The sequence below is a fragment of the Danio rerio genome, chromosome 4, assembly GCF_052040795.2.
Source record: "Danio rerio strain M-AB ecotype USA chromosome 4, GRCz13ab, whole genome shotgun sequence".
NCBI classification, from domain to species: domain Eukaryota; kingdom Metazoa; phylum Chordata; class Actinopteri; order Cypriniformes; family Danionidae; genus Danio; species Danio rerio.
The window spans coordinates 19,811,963-19,831,878 of NC_141024.2; the positions used below are offsets into that span (position 1 = coordinate 19,811,963).

Genomic DNA, 19,916 nt, shown 5'->3' on the forward strand with positions numbered 1-19,916 from the left:
AATAATCCAGCTGAGATGTGTGTACGAGTGTGTGAGCACATTCTGTGTGTACTGAGCACATTCTTAAACACCACTGACTGTCCAGTTACAGACCCTGTTGAGATACGGATGTGTTATTATCATAGATATGTGTTTTTATGGGATATTATGTTGTGTAATCAGGATATTTAAATAAACGAAAAACAATTCACCTTTCAAAGACCACCAATCACTTCACTGAGCAACAGTCACGGCATAATAATACATCCATATCTCAGTAGGGTCCGTCATGTTTTTGGATCCCCTTGAAACATTCAAATTGATGAAGATTGTTTCTTATTTTGCTGGTGTATTTTGGGATTGCATGTGCTTTCTTAAACTGCAGAGCGTTAAGCTCTCTCTGCCACTGTAAATATGACTGTGATTGGCTCCATTGAGCATGGCCTCTACAAGCGAGAACACAGATGCACAGACACTGGGGGTTTGAAAGCAATATCTATCAGCTGATCCATCAGCAGGTCTTTCATATATCTGCTTATGAACCACTTTGATAGATGCAGATTTCAAATGGTGATGTTCATTACAGCTAATCATAGTCATATTTGTTGTGCATGAACAAAAAAGCCAATCAACGGTGTTTGGTAGCAAAATACTTTTGATAACTCTTTAGTCAGTATATGGTCACAAATGTTATAGAAAACATTAGAACATTGCAAGCAGCAGTGTTTGTTTTGCTAAGGTCTCTTAATTAAACTGAAGCAAACAAAAAAACACAACTTAAATGTGGTCAGGCAAACATGCTTTATAATCACTGTCTAAAACACAGACAAAGCCTTGTTTCTTTGGCATAAATGAATGCAGCATTTATTCTTGGATCTGCACTAGAAACAATCGGTCTGGTATTGCAGCATCTGATTTGGAAAGGAGGTTTCTGCCTGATTGAAAACAAACTCTGGAATGGTTTGTGGTGAGAAAGCAGTTCAACTCACAGGACCTGGCTTGATCACGACAAGTTATTATGAATATCGTGTCAAAAGCAGCAGTATTTGCTTTGCTAATGTCTCTCAAAATAATCAGGTTAACCTGGAGCAAATAAAAAATGAACTGCGTAATTGAAATTTGGTCAAGTCAAGCACTGTCCAAAACACATTAAAATTCAGATAAAGCCTTAATTATTAGGGATATATGAACATAGCAATTGCGTTTGGATCTTTACCAAAACAGTTAGTCTGAGATGTGATGGTCTTAGCCAGATTGAAAATGAACTCTGGAGCAGTTTGGTTGAGGCGAGAAAGCAATTTGACCTAAGTGTCCGATGCACCAAGCTTTATCACAACTCATGATGAGTTGTTATGAATTTTGCATGTAAAGCAGCAGTGTTTGTTTTTGCTAATGGTTCTCAAAATGAGCCATTGGTTATCCTGGACTAAAGATTAAGTGAAATGGAATTCAAATTAGGTCAGATGAGTATATTTCAAAACAACTGTTCAAAACGCATAAAAATACAAACAAAGGCTTGATTCTTGCTCTAAATTATACACTTATATAACAACAGCTAAAAGCAAGTCACAGTACACACAAGGGACATTCTACCAGAAACCTAAATTTTCAATAAAAAACTTGACAGGGCCCCTCAAAAAATCAGCTTCTTCTCCATCAAATGATGTCACTTTCGGGTCAGACACCTAAATGTATATTCCACGCGTAATGGAGGCCAGCTAGTAAAGTGCTGTGCAGGTAAACTTCACTCCTCTGACCTCTAAATGGTGCTCTAGTGATAGACACTAGGGGCCATGGTCTTTAGCCTTCTTGTTAGAGCAGCCGACTCTATGCGGAAAGTCGCCTGTTCAACCCTAGCTCGGAGTGGGTTGGATGGTGTAGGACTGGCGGGTTTACACACGCATTGTATATTAAATATATTGCAAATGTGACAGGACTGACAGAAACATGGGGACAACTGTAAATGTATTTGTATAATATATTTGTAGTATTTATTTGTGGAATTTATTAATAATTTCATGTTTTTAATAAATTGATGTGAACGATAGCAACTTAATCTTTTTTTAAAGTGTTTTGAAGTATACTGTAACAGTTTTCAGCATAACAAAAGTATTAAAGCTGTAGGTTTCATTGGGCTTAGGACAAGGACAATAACAGGGTTTGTACATTTGAATGACATATTTCTTTACAGAACAACTCACAGAAATCAACCATCAGAACATTTTAGAAATATTTGGGATGAAATACTTTTTATGCACTGTATTTATGTTTTTATTTCAGAGACTGACTATGGATGTTTATGGAAGAATGTCCCATAAGCTGTAGTCAATAAATTCTAACAGGTGTCACACTTGACTTCTTTTAACAAAGGATGGTCAATTTAAGGGTGCTTTTGAGTGAAATTAAACTGAACAATGAATAAATTGTAAGATTGAAGTGATTTGTATGCTTATGAACTTTATACCATTTTCTTAGTCTCAAAGAAGGCCATATGAGATTTTTTTTTTCTTTGTTTCTAAATAAATCAGCAGTTTTGAACAAAATGGTTGAACGATTGATTGAATGACTCAAAAAAAGCAAAGCATTCATTTCTATGTGGGAAGAGCATTTTAATAATCTAAATAGCCTTTTCCCACTTTAAATTGAAAATGAAAAACAAATGTGAAATGAAAGATTCCATGGATGTTAAAGATTCTTTGTGAAACCACCAATGCAAGTAAAGAACCTTCAACTTTGAGAGTGTATTGGAATACTAATCTATGACTGCATTCTGTGTACTTCAATAAATCAGTGTTTCAGAATCATTCTGAATATTTCATTCAGTGACTTGAATAAGTACTGAAAATCCCTACCACCATAGCACAGAATTCAAAATATTATATTATGTTACGTTAAAATAGATTACATTTAACAGTACAATGTATATTATATTCCATACATTACATTTGAATGTTCAATATTCCTATCAGGGCTCTGCACCCGTTTCATCTTCTCTTTCATCATTTAACATTTAAGTCACAACATCAGTCAAACCCTCTACTCTTCATTCACTTCTCCTCACATGAATCCTCCCTCGTGATTTATGCCCATCTGACTTTTGCTGCATTGTAACTCTCTGCAATCTGCGTCCGCAATCTTGAAAAGATCAATTTTAATATCAAAAAATAATGTCGGAACTAGTCCCTTGCAACCTCAACTGTCTTTTGGGAAATACTGCACAGGCATTTTAAAAATTGTACTTGCGTTAATCAAAATGTCAGCCTGACCTACGGTTCAGTCGGAATGTTGTGAGGTATGAGGTTAATGGTTTGATGGGAAAAAATGACGTACAAAGCTTTACTCCGAGTTGCTCATCTTTAAGAGGTGCGCGGTGACTTTTCAGTGTCTGGATTGTCGAAGCTTACAGCAGTTTGTTACGTTATCTCACCTTTAGGGATTATATTATACATTTAAAGGTCAAACTGTACTATGGTGGTTACCGCATTCAGAGAAGACATCTTTCATGGGTCACACACAAATAACAAAAACCGACACAGTCCAAAAGCTGTGGCAAGTATGTTTAATTTAATGGTTAAATGGTTTATTTCTCTCTTAATAAATAAAGCAATAACTGAGCACAGCCTCAGGTGGGAATGCCAAAACACACTTACATCTCACTGCATGATTAGAGCAGGATATTTGTGGCTGTTTATTGCTTTCCCTTGATAATAACTGCCCATATGGTCGCTTTGCTTTTGATTAAAGACCACGAGCATTGTGCACACCGGTTTGTCACCGCCAGCACCTGTCAGCCACTGCTAACATTTGGGAATCAAAGTCACGCATTTTCTGCCTGGAAATGAGGCGACCGGAAGATGCCCTGGAGGCTCTGACCCCTATAGTTTGCTTGAGTGGCAGAGGTATTGATATGATAATATGTGCTAGCGTTTGTTTTCATACATGTGAAATGCCAATGCCCAGTCCGTAGCTTCCCAGAGGATCCGTTTCGCAAGGCAGATGGGTGCGTTTTCCTAAAGGTGTTTTCATTGTGATTCTCAAGGACGCAACAAAGATAAACACCTGCTGTAGGCGAAGAGGAATAAAAAAACCAACAACAACATGCACGCTATAACAGTCGACAATATAGCTGTCGGTTTATAACCAGAGCCTCCATTGCACATTTTATAGCACAGCATAGCGCTCTATTCTACAAATTGACTGTGTTTTCTGGCCAGCAGTAACTTGAGGTAGTAATGTAAAATGTAACAGACCCAGCTGCCATTTTCTCTGTGTTTGGAGTAAAATTGGGCAGCAGCGGGTACTTATCCGGGGGCAAGGGCTGGTAATCTTCTCCTGGCTCAGTCGAGCCCATCTCCCTGTCTCAGTCTCCCTAAATGAGGCACTTACTGGCCCAGCTGCGGTCTGGACCTAAACCAATGGCCTGCAGGGACAAGGGCCACTCTCTACGGCTTCAGGCCATGTGTTGTTATTGAAATTGCCCTTCTCCTCAAGAGGACCACAAATGCATCATCATCTACCTGCAGCGCTCTGCACAAAGCCTTCGGGAATTTTGCTGCTCAGTATTTTGTTGGTCTTGTTTATTGTGCTTTGCTGACTGTAGTGTATTTTGGTGTTTATTTCCCAGAGTTATCTAGGAATGCGGTCTTATATTTGCTTTGAGTCTACAAAAGACTCTTCAAGGAAAGTAGCCCGTGGCTCAAGAGCCTGCTGGAATGATAAGTCATTCTCATCTGTAAGCCCTAGCATTGGTATGTTTTCACATCTTTTTCTCACTGGCCAAGCCCTTTGTACATTTTATCTTCCTATCAAGTGTTTTCTAGCCTCCCTGATGTGAGAGATTTTGCCAAGCAAGGTCTAGATTAATGCCACTGTTCATCCTGAACCTTCTCGATCTTCTGCAAACTGGCTGCTTGCAAAATGTATTCGGTCCTAATAGAGTTTTGGCTTGTTTGACAGATTATTTTTTTCAGGATCACTACTAATTTAGAATCACTGTCAATAAATTAGCATTTACATGTAGTGTTTTGTCATTTGACCTGTGCATACTATACATACACAGTTAGGTCCATAAATATTGGGACATCGACACAATTGTAACATTGTGGGCTCTATACATTAACACAATAGATTTGAAATTAAATAAACAAGGTCTTTAACTTCAGACTGTCAGCTTTAACTTGAGGGTATTTACATCCAAGTCAGGTAAACGGTGTAGGAATGACAACAGTAAGCATATATGCCTCCCACTTCTTAAGGGTCCAAAAGTAATTGGACAGAATAATCATCATCAAACTTCCATTTTTTAATACTTGGTTGCAAATCCTTTGCAGTCAATTACAGCCTGAGTTCTGAAATGCCTAGACATCAACAGATGCTGGGTTTCATCACTGGTGATGCTCTACTATGCCTCTACAGCAACTGTCTTCAGTTTCTGCTTGTTCTTGGGGCATTTTCCCAACAGTTTTGTCTTCAGCAAATAAAATGCATGCTTAATCGGATTTGGATCAAGTCACTTGGCCATTGCATACCATTCCACTTCTTTTCCTTCAAAAACTATTTGGTTGCTTTTGCAGTATGCTTTGGGTCATTCTTCATCTCACTGTGAAGCACCGTCCAATGAGTTCTGAAGCATTTGGCTAAGTATAAACATATAATATTGCCTAAAACAATTAAAAAATTTATGAAGGCTTTTTTAAAAATCGTATCTGGCCTTCCTGTTTTTGAGGCTCACCAATGGTTTACATCTTGCGGTGAACCCTCTGTATTTACTCTAGTTTAGTCTTCTCATGACTGTTGAATTTTGACAGACATACACCTACATCCTGGAGAGTGTTCTTGATCTGGCCTACTATTGTGAAGGGTGTTTTCATCACAAGGGAAAAAATTCTTTGGTCATCCACCACATTTGTTTCTGTGGTGTTCCAGGTCTTTCGGTGTTGCTGAGCTCACTGGTGCGTTGTTTTCTTTTTAAAAATGCTCCAAACTGTTTTTTTTGGCCACACCTGATATTTTTAATATCTCTCTGATGGGTTTGTTTTGTTTTTTCAGCCAAATGATGACTTGCTTGACTGATAGTGACAGCTCTTTGGGTCTCATCTTAAGATTTAAAAGAAACACAGATTCCAAACGCAAATAGCACACTTAAAATAAACTCTGGACCTTTTATCTGCTCATTGTAATTGGAATATTGAGGGAATGACACACACCAGGCCATGGAACAGCTTAGAAGCCCAGTCCAATTATTTTTGGACCCTTAACAAGTGAGAAGCACTTATGCAAACTGTTGTAATTTCTACAGCGCTCAAATTAAAGCTGACAGTCTGCAGTTAAAGTACATCTCAAATCTATTGTGTTTGTGTATAGAGCCAAACTATAATAGGTACATAATGTGTATCAATAGCTGTTTCCATCCAAATATGCACATTAAATTAATGTGCAACTGGATTATCGCATATAAGACATGAGAATAAACCAGTGTTTCCATCCAATGAGTCAGAGAGAACAAAATCATCACTTCCTGATTAACTAGCGCCAAATATCAAAAGTAAAAACGAAATTTGTTGCGGTGGGAGAAGCTGCGTGAGTCTTTCCTTAATTTAATAAATTACTTGCGCCTTAGAAGACAATATGCTGACACGGAACACATGGCAGTGTTTAAAGGCGTCAGATTTAGAGTACAGATGCTCTTAAATTTTCTGGAGGTAATTTATTATATAATAATACTAATACTGAAACATAATGTCAAATGTTTTACAATGCTGTCAGCCTGCTGGTTTATCATTCACACACATTTTTAGCATCACAATCTCCTATAACAAAATCACATGAATTTTTTTTTTTTTTTTTTGCGCATACTGGAATTTGTTTGGTTGAAGTGTTTCCATCGTAACACATCATTTCTTAATGAATAAAACGTTTTTCATACTTGGTCATGCACATTTTCAAAATGTATGCGCATCTTGCAATTTCCCATCAACTGTTTTTTTTTATGGTGGATAGAAATGTAGCTAAAAAAGGTGGATAGAAATGTAGCTAATTACAGTTATGGCAACAACTTGGTATTACTAATAACACAGTAATGAATAGGTAATAACCATGAATCTAAACTTGAGCTTGTGGTGAATTATGAGGTTTATTTCACAGAATTATCTATTAATGCAGTCGTTTATTTGCTTTGAGGCTTGAAAATGCTCTTCAAGAAACGTGGCCTGTGACTCAAGAGCCTGCTGGAATGATAAGCCACTCTTATGTGTAAGCCTTGGTATGTTTTCACATCTTTTCCTCACTGGCCAAGCCCTTTGTACGTTTTATCTTCCTATCAGGTTTTCGTAGCCTCCCTGATGGACTCTTTCCGCTCCACCAACTTTGCCAGGCCCCAGAATGCCTTTCTCTTCTATGGTAAGTAGGATGTGCCTAACCAGGCTTGTCCTGTCTGAAAGTCAATGTCTTTTTCTCTCCATCAAGGCTTCTTCCTCTCTTCCTCTCCTCCTCCTCCTTCTCCATCAACCCCTCTAGGGCTTTTCTTCATGCTTGGATTAACTGTGTCTCTCAGGGCCTTTCAGTTGGTGAAGGCCCATGTGGATTCTTGGCAGGGCTGATTCCATAGCCTCAGGTATGGTTTGTAGATCAGAGGAGCAAACCAGCAGAGAATGTGAGAACATGATCGCTTACCCACCAGGGCCAAGCAGGTGGGCCTTGCATGCTAAGCACACAGTTCAAAGGTACCGCAGTATCTCCGCCTGAAAACTTCTGTGTGCTCCTGGGAGCTTTCTGCCCTCTACACCCTCTTTTGTTTCCTTATGCTATTCTTCTCCATCTCATTCCATTTGCTGAAAGGTGATTTTGCCAAGCGGGGTCCGGATTAATGTCAATGTTCTTCCAGAACCTTCTCAATCCTGTTCAAACAGGCTGCTGCAGAACTATCCTTTTCTAATAGGGCTGTTGTTTGTTTGACAGAAATATTATATATATATATATATATATATATATATATATATATATATATATATATATATATATATATATATATATATATATATACATATATATATATATATATATGATGTGGTATCATACTGCAATTCAACTATTCTGCACAGGGATTGCCAAATTTTCTCTGAGGATGATGGAGCAATTGTGGAGGACAACTTTTTCAATGTGCCTGAAGAATATGCTGGATTTGACAAAAGAAAGTTTTGCAGAAAGTTTTGTGGACGACTATAGAATGAAGTAACGTATGAAGTTGGCTAACAATATTAATATTTTCTCTGGTTTGGACTTGTGAGAAATTTAACATCTATTAAGTGGTTTAATTTATTGCATTGATCAGCTTTTATAGCTTATACGGCTTCACAGTAGGTACTAACTCTGAACCTTAAGTATGCTATAAAAGTTACTTTAAATTATTTAGAACTTTACTTTAAAATAAGTACACTGTAAATTCATATGTTCATATTCTGAAAAAGGTCTACAGTTTCAGTAAAAAAAATCTTTAAGCTACTACTTTAAAATAAAAATCGCCTGCTGTGAATATTTTGAAGTGAACCATCATTTTAACCACCCAATGTTTTCCCATTTTATAGGCTTTTTTTCATCGGCTGCACTCGAGGATGGAGTCAGACTCATTTCATGGCAGGTGAGATGACTGGCAGAGTCCGACCTTCTTCTAGTAAAGTGTCAGTTGCGATAACTGGTGTTTCCAGAGAGGTCTTGCTCCAAAGTCACCCTTACTCAATATCTCCTCCCTGTCAACCGACTCCTTCCTCCTCCTTCTGAAAAAATGGCCAGGTCGAAAAAAAAATTCAGTCTGCATCCTTAAGCTCAAAATATTAGTTTTCTGAGCCATGCATTCAAAAGACTGCTGCCTCTGCCAAAAAAAAAAGCCTGCTGAAACTCAGTTTGCTCTCAGTGGAGAGACATTTAAACCTCATGATGAATTGACTGCTGAAATGTCTCTTGATTTATTTTCAAACAGCATCCAATAACAGCCGGCACAAAGCCTGATTTCTTTTTTCTTTTTTTTGAGTTCTGACTCATCCCTCTTTCTGTTAATTTGGCTAAATACAATTGTTACATCATCGCCGCAAAGTGTAAGAATTGCATCACGCACATAAAAAGTTTCCAGAAGATTTGTGGGGGGAAAAACACCAGGTCTGCGTTTCCTCATGCTGTCTATGGATGGCACATTCTTAGATGCCGCCTTTTGATGAATTGCACACGCTGTCAGTCTGTCTCCGTCTTTCAATATCTGGTCATGGAGAATCCACCTTTTGTACTGATCTGGTTCTGTCACAATCCTGGCAATAACAGAAACCGCTGCCATCACCTACTGATGAACAAAAGGTAGCAAAGCTTTGATATTCATCAGGGAGCGGCTCTTATCTAAACCGGTGATGTTACTGTGCCATGTGAATGCCATTTCAGGAGTGATTATTTACATAACGTCGTGAATAGGAACCAAGGCATTTTTATTACCATTTGAAAAGGCACTGATAAAGCAACAACATTCAGTTATTTGTTATGGTCTCTGAATCTGGTCTCAAATGCCTTTCATATCCTTTTGTGCCTGCCTGAAAAGAAAAACTCTTTCCATGTACACTGTAATAAAATATCCATAAATTTGCCAGTTTTATTGTATGATATCACCTTGATCTTTCCTTTAACAAGTTTTTTGTTACTTTTATTGACTTTTGTATTAGCTTGAAGTGATATATTGTCTGGAGGAGGTTAAAAATTACTGTACATAAACCTGGTAATAAACTGCCAGTACTTTTTCTGTTATTTTGCGGATTTAGTTATAGTATTTCTTATATAATATATAGGTTCAAATAAATAAAATGCCAATAAAAGTCACTCTGGTAAACTGCAGAGTTGAAATTTTAACATCAGATGTTGACAGGGCAGGATCACGGTCCCATAATTTATGATCATATATAAACAGAAAACACAAGTGAAACACAAAATACAGAAACCTATGATTAACAGATATTTTGTAATGTCCTTTTTTCATTTCAGGTTGAAAAATTTGGGCTACCCTATTAGAAGAGTAAGTACTGGTTCACCAATATTTAGAATGAGAGTTTGTTTTTACATCTTTATTTTTTATTTCAGTATTTGTCTGCACTTCTTTTTTTTAATTAATTAATTAATACATTTATATATTTATTTATTTAGAATTGTATTGCTTGTTGTTGATGTGGTAAGTTTTTGTTACATTTTAAATTAAATGATTCAGTAAAATATATTTGTTCCAATGATTTTTGTACTAAAATTCATTTTAACATTTTAGTTGACTCCAAATAAGAATGATGCCATAAGAATGATGATACACAGGATGACTGTGAAAGCTCATTCTCATTTCTTAAGGAGAAAACAATACAAAATCCATGTAATATTTATGAATTGTTATTAATATGTGTACATGTGAATAATTTATGATGCTTGCAAAATGTGTTTACCTTGAGGTAAATAATAATAATAATAATTAAAGACTTTAAAAAAACAACATGAAACAAACATTCTGAAAATATATTCACAAAGGCTGCATGTATCTGGTCAAACAAACAAATACATTAATGTTGCTAAATAAAAAATAAATAAAAAAACTGCTATATTTTTATGTTGTTAATTTAAAGTAAAAATTCTCATTCAGGAAAGATTTCTTACCAATTAGTTTAAATATATCTTTTGGATATATATTTCTTTTCTTTTTCATTCATTTTAAAACCTGTTTAACACATTTAACCTGTTTTAATCATTTTTATTCTTTGTTGTTTTTATTGTCTTTTACTTGTCACACTTGTTAGCTGCAGGATTTATACATGGTTATGTAAAGCCCTTTGAATTTCCATTGTGTATAAAATGTGCTATATAAATTTAAATACCTTGCCTATATATTTGTTGTTGTTGTTTTTTTTTTGGAAAAGCTTGTGATTTTCTGAATTATTTGGTGAATAGAAAAATTAAAACATCCACTGGATTATTTATTTGCATTTATTTATAATATACAGAAAAAAAAAATGTTTTACTGTTGCTTTTGTTTAATGTAACTCTTGCTAAACTAAAGTATCAACTTTTTTCAAATCTGACCTCAAACTTCCGGACGATATTAATTGTACATCGCTGACTTGAGTGTTTTTCAGGGAAGTGTTTGTATATTTACCTGTACCTAATCAATTATGCTAATTGTTGCGTTGTCTCCTTATTTTCAGGCTGATGTCTCTGATCCATAGAGAAAGTTGAACACTGTTCTGCCTTTAGTATAATCCTGACCTTTTAAAGAGCGACCCTGCATGGACACAGGTTCATTTTGCATTAGCTCTGCCTTTACATCACACCAGCGAGACCCCATTAACACATTTCACCCTCATGGGTCACCAGAGCCACTGTCTGTGTGTTTTCCGCTTAAAACTCTCTTAGGGGCCAGCACTTTTCTTTCTTGTACTTTTCTAGTACACAAGAGCCAATCAGATTCACCGGATGTGTTTACCTCATTAATGGCCATGAAGGTCAGTGAAGTACACCGTAAAATGAATGCAAGCCAGTAAATCAATGCCATTTGGGCCTATCCTGCTTTTAGAAAATACCTATTATGCAAATACTGTATATCTAAGAAAACTTAAGTGAAGTTTAGTGTAAATCTTTTTTAATACCTAAATATAAATGTTCATGTAATTGGTTTTTAAATAATTACAGTCGGAATTTATTCAACTTAGAATAAGACCCACATGTACTTTATTAATCATTTGTACTGTCTGAAATATATATTTAAAAATGTTTAAATTAAAAAATAATTAATTTAAAATTTTAAGAACCTTAATGTTGGTTTAATTTACATAATTGCATAATGAAATACATTTGTAATTACAATTATTTCTAATAATGAAGTGGCAGTTTAATACATACAAAACATTTTAGTCTACTGAAGTGATTTTCCTAATTTACTACAGCAATAAAATATTAGATGTTAATTCCAAAGTTCAGAGTATGAGGAAGATTAAAAGTGTGAAATTCAACACCTACCCACACTGGATAATCTGTAATTCTTTTAAATGCATTGTTATTACGGCTGCACAATTATATCATTTTAGCATTGATATCGCAATGTGTGTGTTTGCAATAGTCACATCACATGATTTGCCGTGTGGAGTCAGGATATAGTTGACTCGTAGCCACAGATTAAAAAAAAACATGTCATTTATGATTACTCTTTGCAGTGACTCCACAATATTACCCGAAAATTTTGGGCACAATAAGTTATAATATTTGCATCATTTAAGAAAGAAGAATTGTTTTTATATATATACGATGAAGACTATTATTTTTGAGTCATTTTACATTTAATTATTTAGTTTGTTTACCTGAATACCGTTAAGCCTCCCAGAAAACTATGAAGACCTGTTTATTTTATCTGTATTATATGATCTTAATTACTCTAATATAAAGTTGTTGTTTTTTTTCCAGAATAGAGCCATTCAAGTCATCTGGTGAAAGTATATTCAATATCAGAGTGTGTAAAGCAGTAAAATTACATATTTTAATGTTAGTTTTTTCTAATATCCTGCAGCTCTTAATGTTATTATTATTAGTGGTATTGTTAGTATTAGTGGTAGTAAACTGGAAAAAAGCTTTCAATTATTCAATTAAAAAATGTAGGGTAATGGTTCACATCTAAATTTTATCACTTGACCCAATAAAAAATAAATTATTGGCGTTAAACAATATTTTCTATCTCCATGAGAATAATTTAAATAACCTGCTACAAAGTGTGTTTGTCTTGTTGAAGAAAGTCAATTAATTTAAATTCTGCTTTTGTTCTAAACAAGAAGATATAACTTTAATCAAAACAACAATTCCAATAAAATGTTAATTTATCCATTAAAAAAAAAAAATTGGATAATGGTTTCACATCTAAATCTGGTCACTTGAGCCAATGAAAAATAAAGCATTTGCCTTAATATTTTTTTAGGTCAACAAAAGTACACATCGAGTTTGTTTAATACACATGTACTAGCCTGTGTCAGTAAACTTAAAATTTTACATTGGTCAAAACAAATATTTCTTAGTTAAGCTCTAAATCTAAAACATTTATATTTAACTAAGTTTTGAACTTAAAATACATTACTTGAAAAATAAAACAAATAATAACTGAAATTTCAACTGAAATGAAAGATACATTATAATTATATATTTAATTATATGAAAGAAAAAAAAATCGGTTTAGTTTTTGTTTAGTGCACTAAATGATTTTACTTACACAGTACTCTCCTCTCATAAATATTAATTTAATATTAAAAAAATACTTTTTACATTTACTTTTTGTACATAGCATTGCTGATACTGTAAGTGTACTTTCTTAAACATAAAAAATGATTATTATATGCAAAATAAAAATACATAATAAAACTTACATCTATTACATATTTTATTTTTAAAAAGCTTGTGTTTGAGTAAAAAAAAAAAACTGTTATCATACTCTATGCTTAAGTAGCTTTTAATATCCAAAATCTAAAATTCAAAGAACAATGGCAGATTTAATGTGATTGAGCATACTTTCCCCCACAGGGGAAACACCTTCTGTTCATGCCATTATAGAAAATAAATAAATAAAAAAACAAACAACCAGCTCTGATCAGACACCAGCACAACTCATAACTCACCCGTCCCACCATGGCACTGTCAGAAAACGTTCTTTCTATGTTAGCTGCAGGTTTTAATATTGTCTAACGTTGAAAAATGACAGCCCATAAACACATTTCGGATTATGAGAGAAAAGCGCACAATGTAGGCTATTACGTTGCCTCTGCCGTTCCTTGTAATTTGCCGTTATCTCAGTGACAGTTATGTCTTCATTCATTTTTCATTTCGTATCAGAATGGAGAATAACATGCATCAGACTCGACACCGCCGGCCGCTTTACGAGCTCGCTGACGGATTGAGGGAATGATGGCCTGCCTGCTGCCATCCTGTTTTTTCACTCCTGTTACAAGAAATGAGGGCTGAACGGGGGGAGTCCATCGCTCTGACGGTTGGCTGACCTGTCACTGAAACGACGTCCTCTTGTACCTTTGTCTCTGAAAGGCAAATATTAAACAAGCGTTGTTGACTCTGGTCAGCGGTGTTGTTTCGCCTCTACTAACACTACTCTGACCCTCATCTCTGCCTTTGGGCTACTGTTTGCTGTCCTGATGGAAGCGTGATCGATTGAGATTTTGCCACTCAGAGATTTTAGTAAATCCATGTACAAATATGTGTTGTTCGAGCGACTGTGTGCTTGGTTAGCTAGGATTCTTTTGGCATAATGGAGATTTAAAGGAACAGATTATATTCAAATAGAAATTTCAATATCGTGTGTTGTACTGTAATATCATTGTGAGCTCCAATTTTTCATACAACAAAACTGAATGGTGAGCATGTCGAGCAGTATTTATTTTTGTTGGTGGTGGTTTCAGCGTTTTTGGAAAAGAAAAGCTTGATTATGTTGCTAAATATTTTGTTTTGAAAAACAAGAAACACCAAGAAGAACAAAAAACAAGTAAAGGCTACCCAGCAGGCACCTTAATGTGAAAAACAGCGTCAAATTGACATAAAACTCTGGCTTAAAAAATAAATAACTAAATAAAAACACGTCAAAATTGAAGTACTGGACTATTATTAACAAACACATAAAAAATCATTATAGGACTATAGCCTCAATTTTTCATTACTTTTTACACCAATATTAGGTTAATCTGTTGCTAAATATTGTTAAATAATAAATATATATTTAATATATATCAAATATATATTTAAACATATATCAAATATATATTTGTGTTAAACAGAAGAAAATCAAAAGGCAAGCTACCCATGCAAAACATCTAGTTTACGTCAAACACTGGCAACAAAAAACACGTCAAAAACAATTGCAGGACTAGTGCTGAAAAACGCATCAAATTATTATTATTATTATTTTTTGACACTATGTTAGATGTCATTTAATGTCAGTCTGTGTTGTTATTTTGGTTGTCAAAGGAGCATCAATGTGTGGATGTCAAATTGGCGTCATCAAATTGATTTGCATTTTGCTTTTTTTTTTTTTAATTGTTTTTAATATCTTTTTTTACATCAAGGTGCCAGCTGGTTAGCAGCTGTACAGTGGGTAAAATGCTTTGACATTAACCTTTAAATTATTCAGAAACCTTAACTTGTACAACTACAAATGTATTTAAATGGGCAGAATTTTACACAAATTTATTACTAAATGTATTGTTTAATTTATTTTATTGCTAAAATTGACATCTTGATATTGTGTCTTGCTGTTACTCTAATAACATGATGAGTGCTGTTTGTTATAGTGAACTTTAATGGTGAGCATTTTCTGGTAGTTTTGGTATTTTATGAAAAAGAAAAGCTTGATTATGTTACTAAATATCTTGTTTTGACAAGCTATGGCAAAAGACAAGCTATGGCTACCCAGTCAAAACAACATAACATTTACATCAAACATTGGCGTTAAAAAAACACATCAAAAATGTATTATAGTTCCTGTGATCGAATTTTGACTTCTTTTTACACCTATTTGATGTAAAAAAATAAATAAATAAATAAAAAAAAAAAAAAGTTTTTTTGGGGAGGAAATGCTAACCATCTCATTTTGCATTCACAGAAGAAAGACTCGAGACAAGCTAAGGCTAGCCGCTTTATAACATCTTAAATGCTCAATGTTCACCTTTTAAATTATTCAGAAACAAAACCAAAACAATGCAATTTCCTGCAATCACTCTAATTTCACGTGTTACATTTTCCATACAATGAAATTGAATGGTAAGCATTTCAAGCACGACTTTTATGGTAGTACAACGCAATATAGTGCCTTTAAATAAAGCCTAAACATTTTGCAACAACATCTAAGAAAAAAACAAAAGACAAGCTAAGGCTACTAATACAATAAAACACAATTTTCTTATATAATAACACAAAAGAATTCTAATGATCAAAATGATAAACAATTAAGTGGCATAATGTAGATTTGATGGAATGGCTATTGTGGAAAAATAGCTTTACACAGGGTCAAACACTTGACACTCTTATAAATGAGTAAGAAATGCATTAAAGTGCAATTCACACATATAATCACACCTCATGATGAGCATGTTTTTTTCCCATTTCTTGGAACTCAAGTTTCATCATCATATAAGCATCATCATATTTTAATAAGCAACATTTCAGTCAATTGACCTTCAGCACTCAGGCTAAGATTAATTGACCAGAACACTGGTCATTAAAATGCTTTAGTGTTGATGCAAATAGTTTAGATTGTATTTTCATCAACACGACTACAAATTGAATTGTGCAACAGTAATATGCACTGTGTTTAATAGAGTTCAAGTCATTTTTGAGTGAAGAATATTAAGTGGTACAAAGTAAAGCAAATAAAAAATAAATTTCCTGCTGATGCATAAAAAAAACTCAAGAAATTAAAAAACAAAAGGAAAGGAAGGCTATATACATATGAAATCATAAATGAAGTATACATTTTCCAAATTACAGGCTACAGAGAAAGAGTGAAAGAGAAACAAATGAATAGTTTCTTCTGTGGTTTAGAAAGTATTTTTTGTAACAGGTTATCTCAGAACAGGGATGACAGTTAGAAATCAAACTGGCTTTATCTTGGTAAACCTTAATCCGGTTGTTCCTTCTAAAGTCACACACCACCAATCCAATCCAATCCAAACACTTCTTAAGATTACTAAACCAAACAACAAATGGTGCTAATATACACTTACAGGTGTAGAATTACAGAAAAACCTAACCTAACCTTTTTATCTCTGTACCAAACTCTTGGCCAAACAGTGATTCATCTTTTATGAAGAATCAATAAAATATTGGTATCCAGAACACTGTGAGCCTGGAGACTATAGTACACTATGAGTTTTTAAAAGTAACTTGAAAGTGATCTATAAATAATTACTGTAAAATGAATGGTTAAGCTCTGAAACAGTAGCTATGTTTCCCTTCACGGGCGCGAATTACCCTTATGTGCAAAACTGGAATGCTGCATAAAATAGCTGTGAATAAATCACAGTTTACATCGAATGACTCAGAGAGAACAAAATCGGCATTTCCTGATAATCTGGAGCCAAATATCAAAAAGAGAAATGGAGTTTGCTGCGGTAGGAGAAGCCAATGTGGGCATTTTCTTCTTATATAATAAATTACCTGGGAGGTGATAATACAGAAACACTCTTATAAAAGGGACCTGGGCTAAGAGATTTTGGAATGACCAAAACAACATTTGAGATGTTTTACAATGTGGTCAATCCACTGGTTTATCCATTGATGCCTTTCCATTGCCAAATGTACGTGCATCTTGCCATTTACCTTTAGCATTTCTTTATGCAATACTACTAACTAACTAACTAACTACCTTGATAAATGATCCTTATAAATGGTTGTTGTCATGATGGCTGGGATTTGAAACCGCTTTGGCTATTAATTTGTTATTTGTAATATTTTTTATTAGATTTCCATTGGGTTCTGTCTATTTTAGTTGCGTCTCATTGTGATGTCTAGCAAATAACAGTAGTTTTGTTGGCTTCAGCCTTATCCCCATTGGGGTTTTATCAAGCTGATTTTGTTTAATTCTTTTTAAAATCATTTTGTTTTTTATATGGTCACGTTTTTAACAAAAGAAATCCATCGTCGAGTGACATTTGGCATCCTAACACCTTTATTTGTAGGCAAACCATCAAAGAAAGCAACATCCATAAATATAGAATTCATTACATGACTCCGAAGTGCTCCAAAGAACACATTTTGTGTAGCTTATGCATCACATCTTCAGCCCAGGGACAGTGGATGGGATGTCTTAGTTTGAACTAGAAACTATGACTTAAGGGACATTTCACCTAATTATTATTCAGTTACTCACCCTCGTGCTGTTCCAAAGCTGAATCTTGGGGGTTTGGAACACAAATTAAGATATTTTGGATGAAATCTGATAGCTCTCTGTTCCTCAATAGACAGCAATGAGCCAAACTTGTTTAAAGTCCAGAAAGGAACCATTATCAAAACAGGCCATGCATCATCTGTTAAATCTACCAGAACACCTTTGTGTGCACATAACACAAAAACAAAAAAAAATTAAATAATTTTCTTTTCAGTGTCAGTCTAGGGGCATATTCACAAGAGGTATGTTCTCTTTATGCAAACCCTATACTAACAACTGGAAGAAACTGTTAAATAAAGTGATTATTTTTGTTTTATGTGCGCATAAAATTTTGCTTGTAGCATTTCTAGACTTTTAATATGTCAGGATCATTGCTGTCTATAATATGGAAGGTGAGATAACTCTCAGACTTCACCTGAAATGTCTTAATTTGTGTTCTGAAGATGATTTGGGTGTTGTGAATGACATGAAGGTGAGTAATTGTTAACAGAACGTTCTTTTGTTTGGGTGAACTAGCTCTTTAACAATTCATTTGTAACCAAAAACTATTGCTTTCGGTTGATGCTACGGTCAACAGGTGTCATGTAGGCTAAACATTCTAAAATATCTCTAAAATCACCTCTAAATTGCGTTGTTTGGTCAGCGAAGAACCAGTCTTTCATACCTGCATCAATGAGTGAGTTGTTCTCTTTAACACATCGGGACAATTTTCTTCACATTTTGCTCCCCGTCTCCTTTGTTCATCAGCAAATTGAAAGAGCGTTTCTTTGTGCGAGTGACGCTGTCAAAGACTATGCCCCTGTCACTTTGTGTTGCAATCTTGATCTAATCTCTCCTCGAATGAATACTGACTCACTCTCTCCCTATTTGCCTTTCCTGTCCCTTTGTGCTTTCCTGAATGGATCTGAATGAGTGTTATGCCGTAAAAACGCCCCCCGCTGAATGAGTTCCGCTCTCCTCCACTTCGCCCTTCCTGTCTGAAAGCTCCAGACTCTCCCTGCTCCATCCCGACAGAAGCTATTCAACCGTTCAGCGCCTGCCGAACACACCGAGGTCTGTGATCAAAGCCCTGCTGCCTCTGACGGTTGGTGACAGCGTCGAGACAAAGCTCCGAACCGTCATTATTAAAGTTCAGTCGGGAGAAGAAAGCGGGCGTTCGACAGATGCGCCGGCTTCAAGCGAGAGCAGCCGCGTGGTTTCTCTAACAGCTCTGCTTGTGTATGATAATTATGACATTTGCGTTTAATTGGGGTAATTGTCTCAATGAAGTCATCCGTGCTCACTGTTGCTCGCCGGGCCCATGAGGCGTCGTGCCATTCGAGATTACAGTGCTTGTGTTAGGATGCGTTTTTTGTGTTTGTACACAGCTAATGTAATTTTAGCTGGAATGTGTGCAGTTTTGCGCGCACGATTTGGGACGTGCGTCTGCCTGAACGCTTGGCGATAAAACAATCTGTAGTCTTTCTGTGCTCCCTGCGGTCCCGCTCTGTGGCAATGTGGTATGGCTGATATGTTTGTGCAGATGTCGGAGTGTGTGCGTGATCATCTCTCGCTTTGGTCAGACTGGAGGCCAGCGCTGTCCTTAATCGCTACAACTCTTCGTTCTGCTCCCTCTCCCGCTCTCCTTCCAGCTTCCTGACAGCGCTGACATTCTCAGGGCAGAAACACTGCCTATCTTTGCCAGGGTGTCACCTTTCTGCTCTCCTCAACAATCCTTTTTATCGTTCTCGCTCAACCATCCTCTCTCTCTGCCCCATTTTAATCTGTTGTTTTCTCGCTTGCTCTGTCTAAAATGATTTAGAGTCCTCTCTGGGCTGTTCATTAGAGGCTGTTGCAGGGATTTCTGGGTAAAGATCAAGAGAAACTTGATTGCGCATGGAGAGAGCCTTCGATCTTTGTTTTTAGCTGAATGTCACCGCTTTTAATGATGATGCTTATTTATTAATATCGAAGGCAGCAACAAAGGTTGTTGTCTCTATCTTGCTAATGAAGTAATTAAGTTTGCGCC

At 35.5% G+C, this 19,916-nt stretch overlaps 1 protein-coding gene and 1 long non-coding RNA gene across 3 annotated transcripts in view; one reads left to right on the forward strand and one right to left on the reverse strand.

The window, feature by feature from the left end:
• The first annotated feature begins 6,300 nt into the window (after window positions 1–6,300).
• Window positions 6,301–10,871, forward strand: LOC147844701 (uncharacterized). Its single transcript, XM_087248181.1, has 6 exons — window positions 6,301–7,377; window positions 8,079–8,208; window positions 8,562–8,614; window positions 9,994–10,024; window positions 10,153–10,177; window positions 10,268–10,871. Exons 1-4 carry the CDS (start codon window positions 7,227–7,229, stop codon window positions 9,996–9,998), a joined length of 339 nt encoding a protein of 112 aa, XP_087104307.1. The 5' UTR covers window positions 6,301–7,226; the 3' UTR covers window positions 9,999–10,024; window positions 10,153–10,177; window positions 10,268–10,871.
• Window positions 10,872–13,499: 2,628 nt separating this feature from the next.
• The window catches only part of LOC147844702 (uncharacterized), a 102,271-nt gene continuing 95,854 nt past the window's right edge, over window positions 13,500–19,916 (reverse strand). For both annotated transcript variants that reach the window (XR_015483109.1, XR_015483111.1), the window contains one exon: window positions 13,500–14,051. This is a non-coding gene — a long non-coding RNA (uncharacterized LOC147844702). The remainder of the gene's footprint in view (window positions 14,052–19,916) is intronic.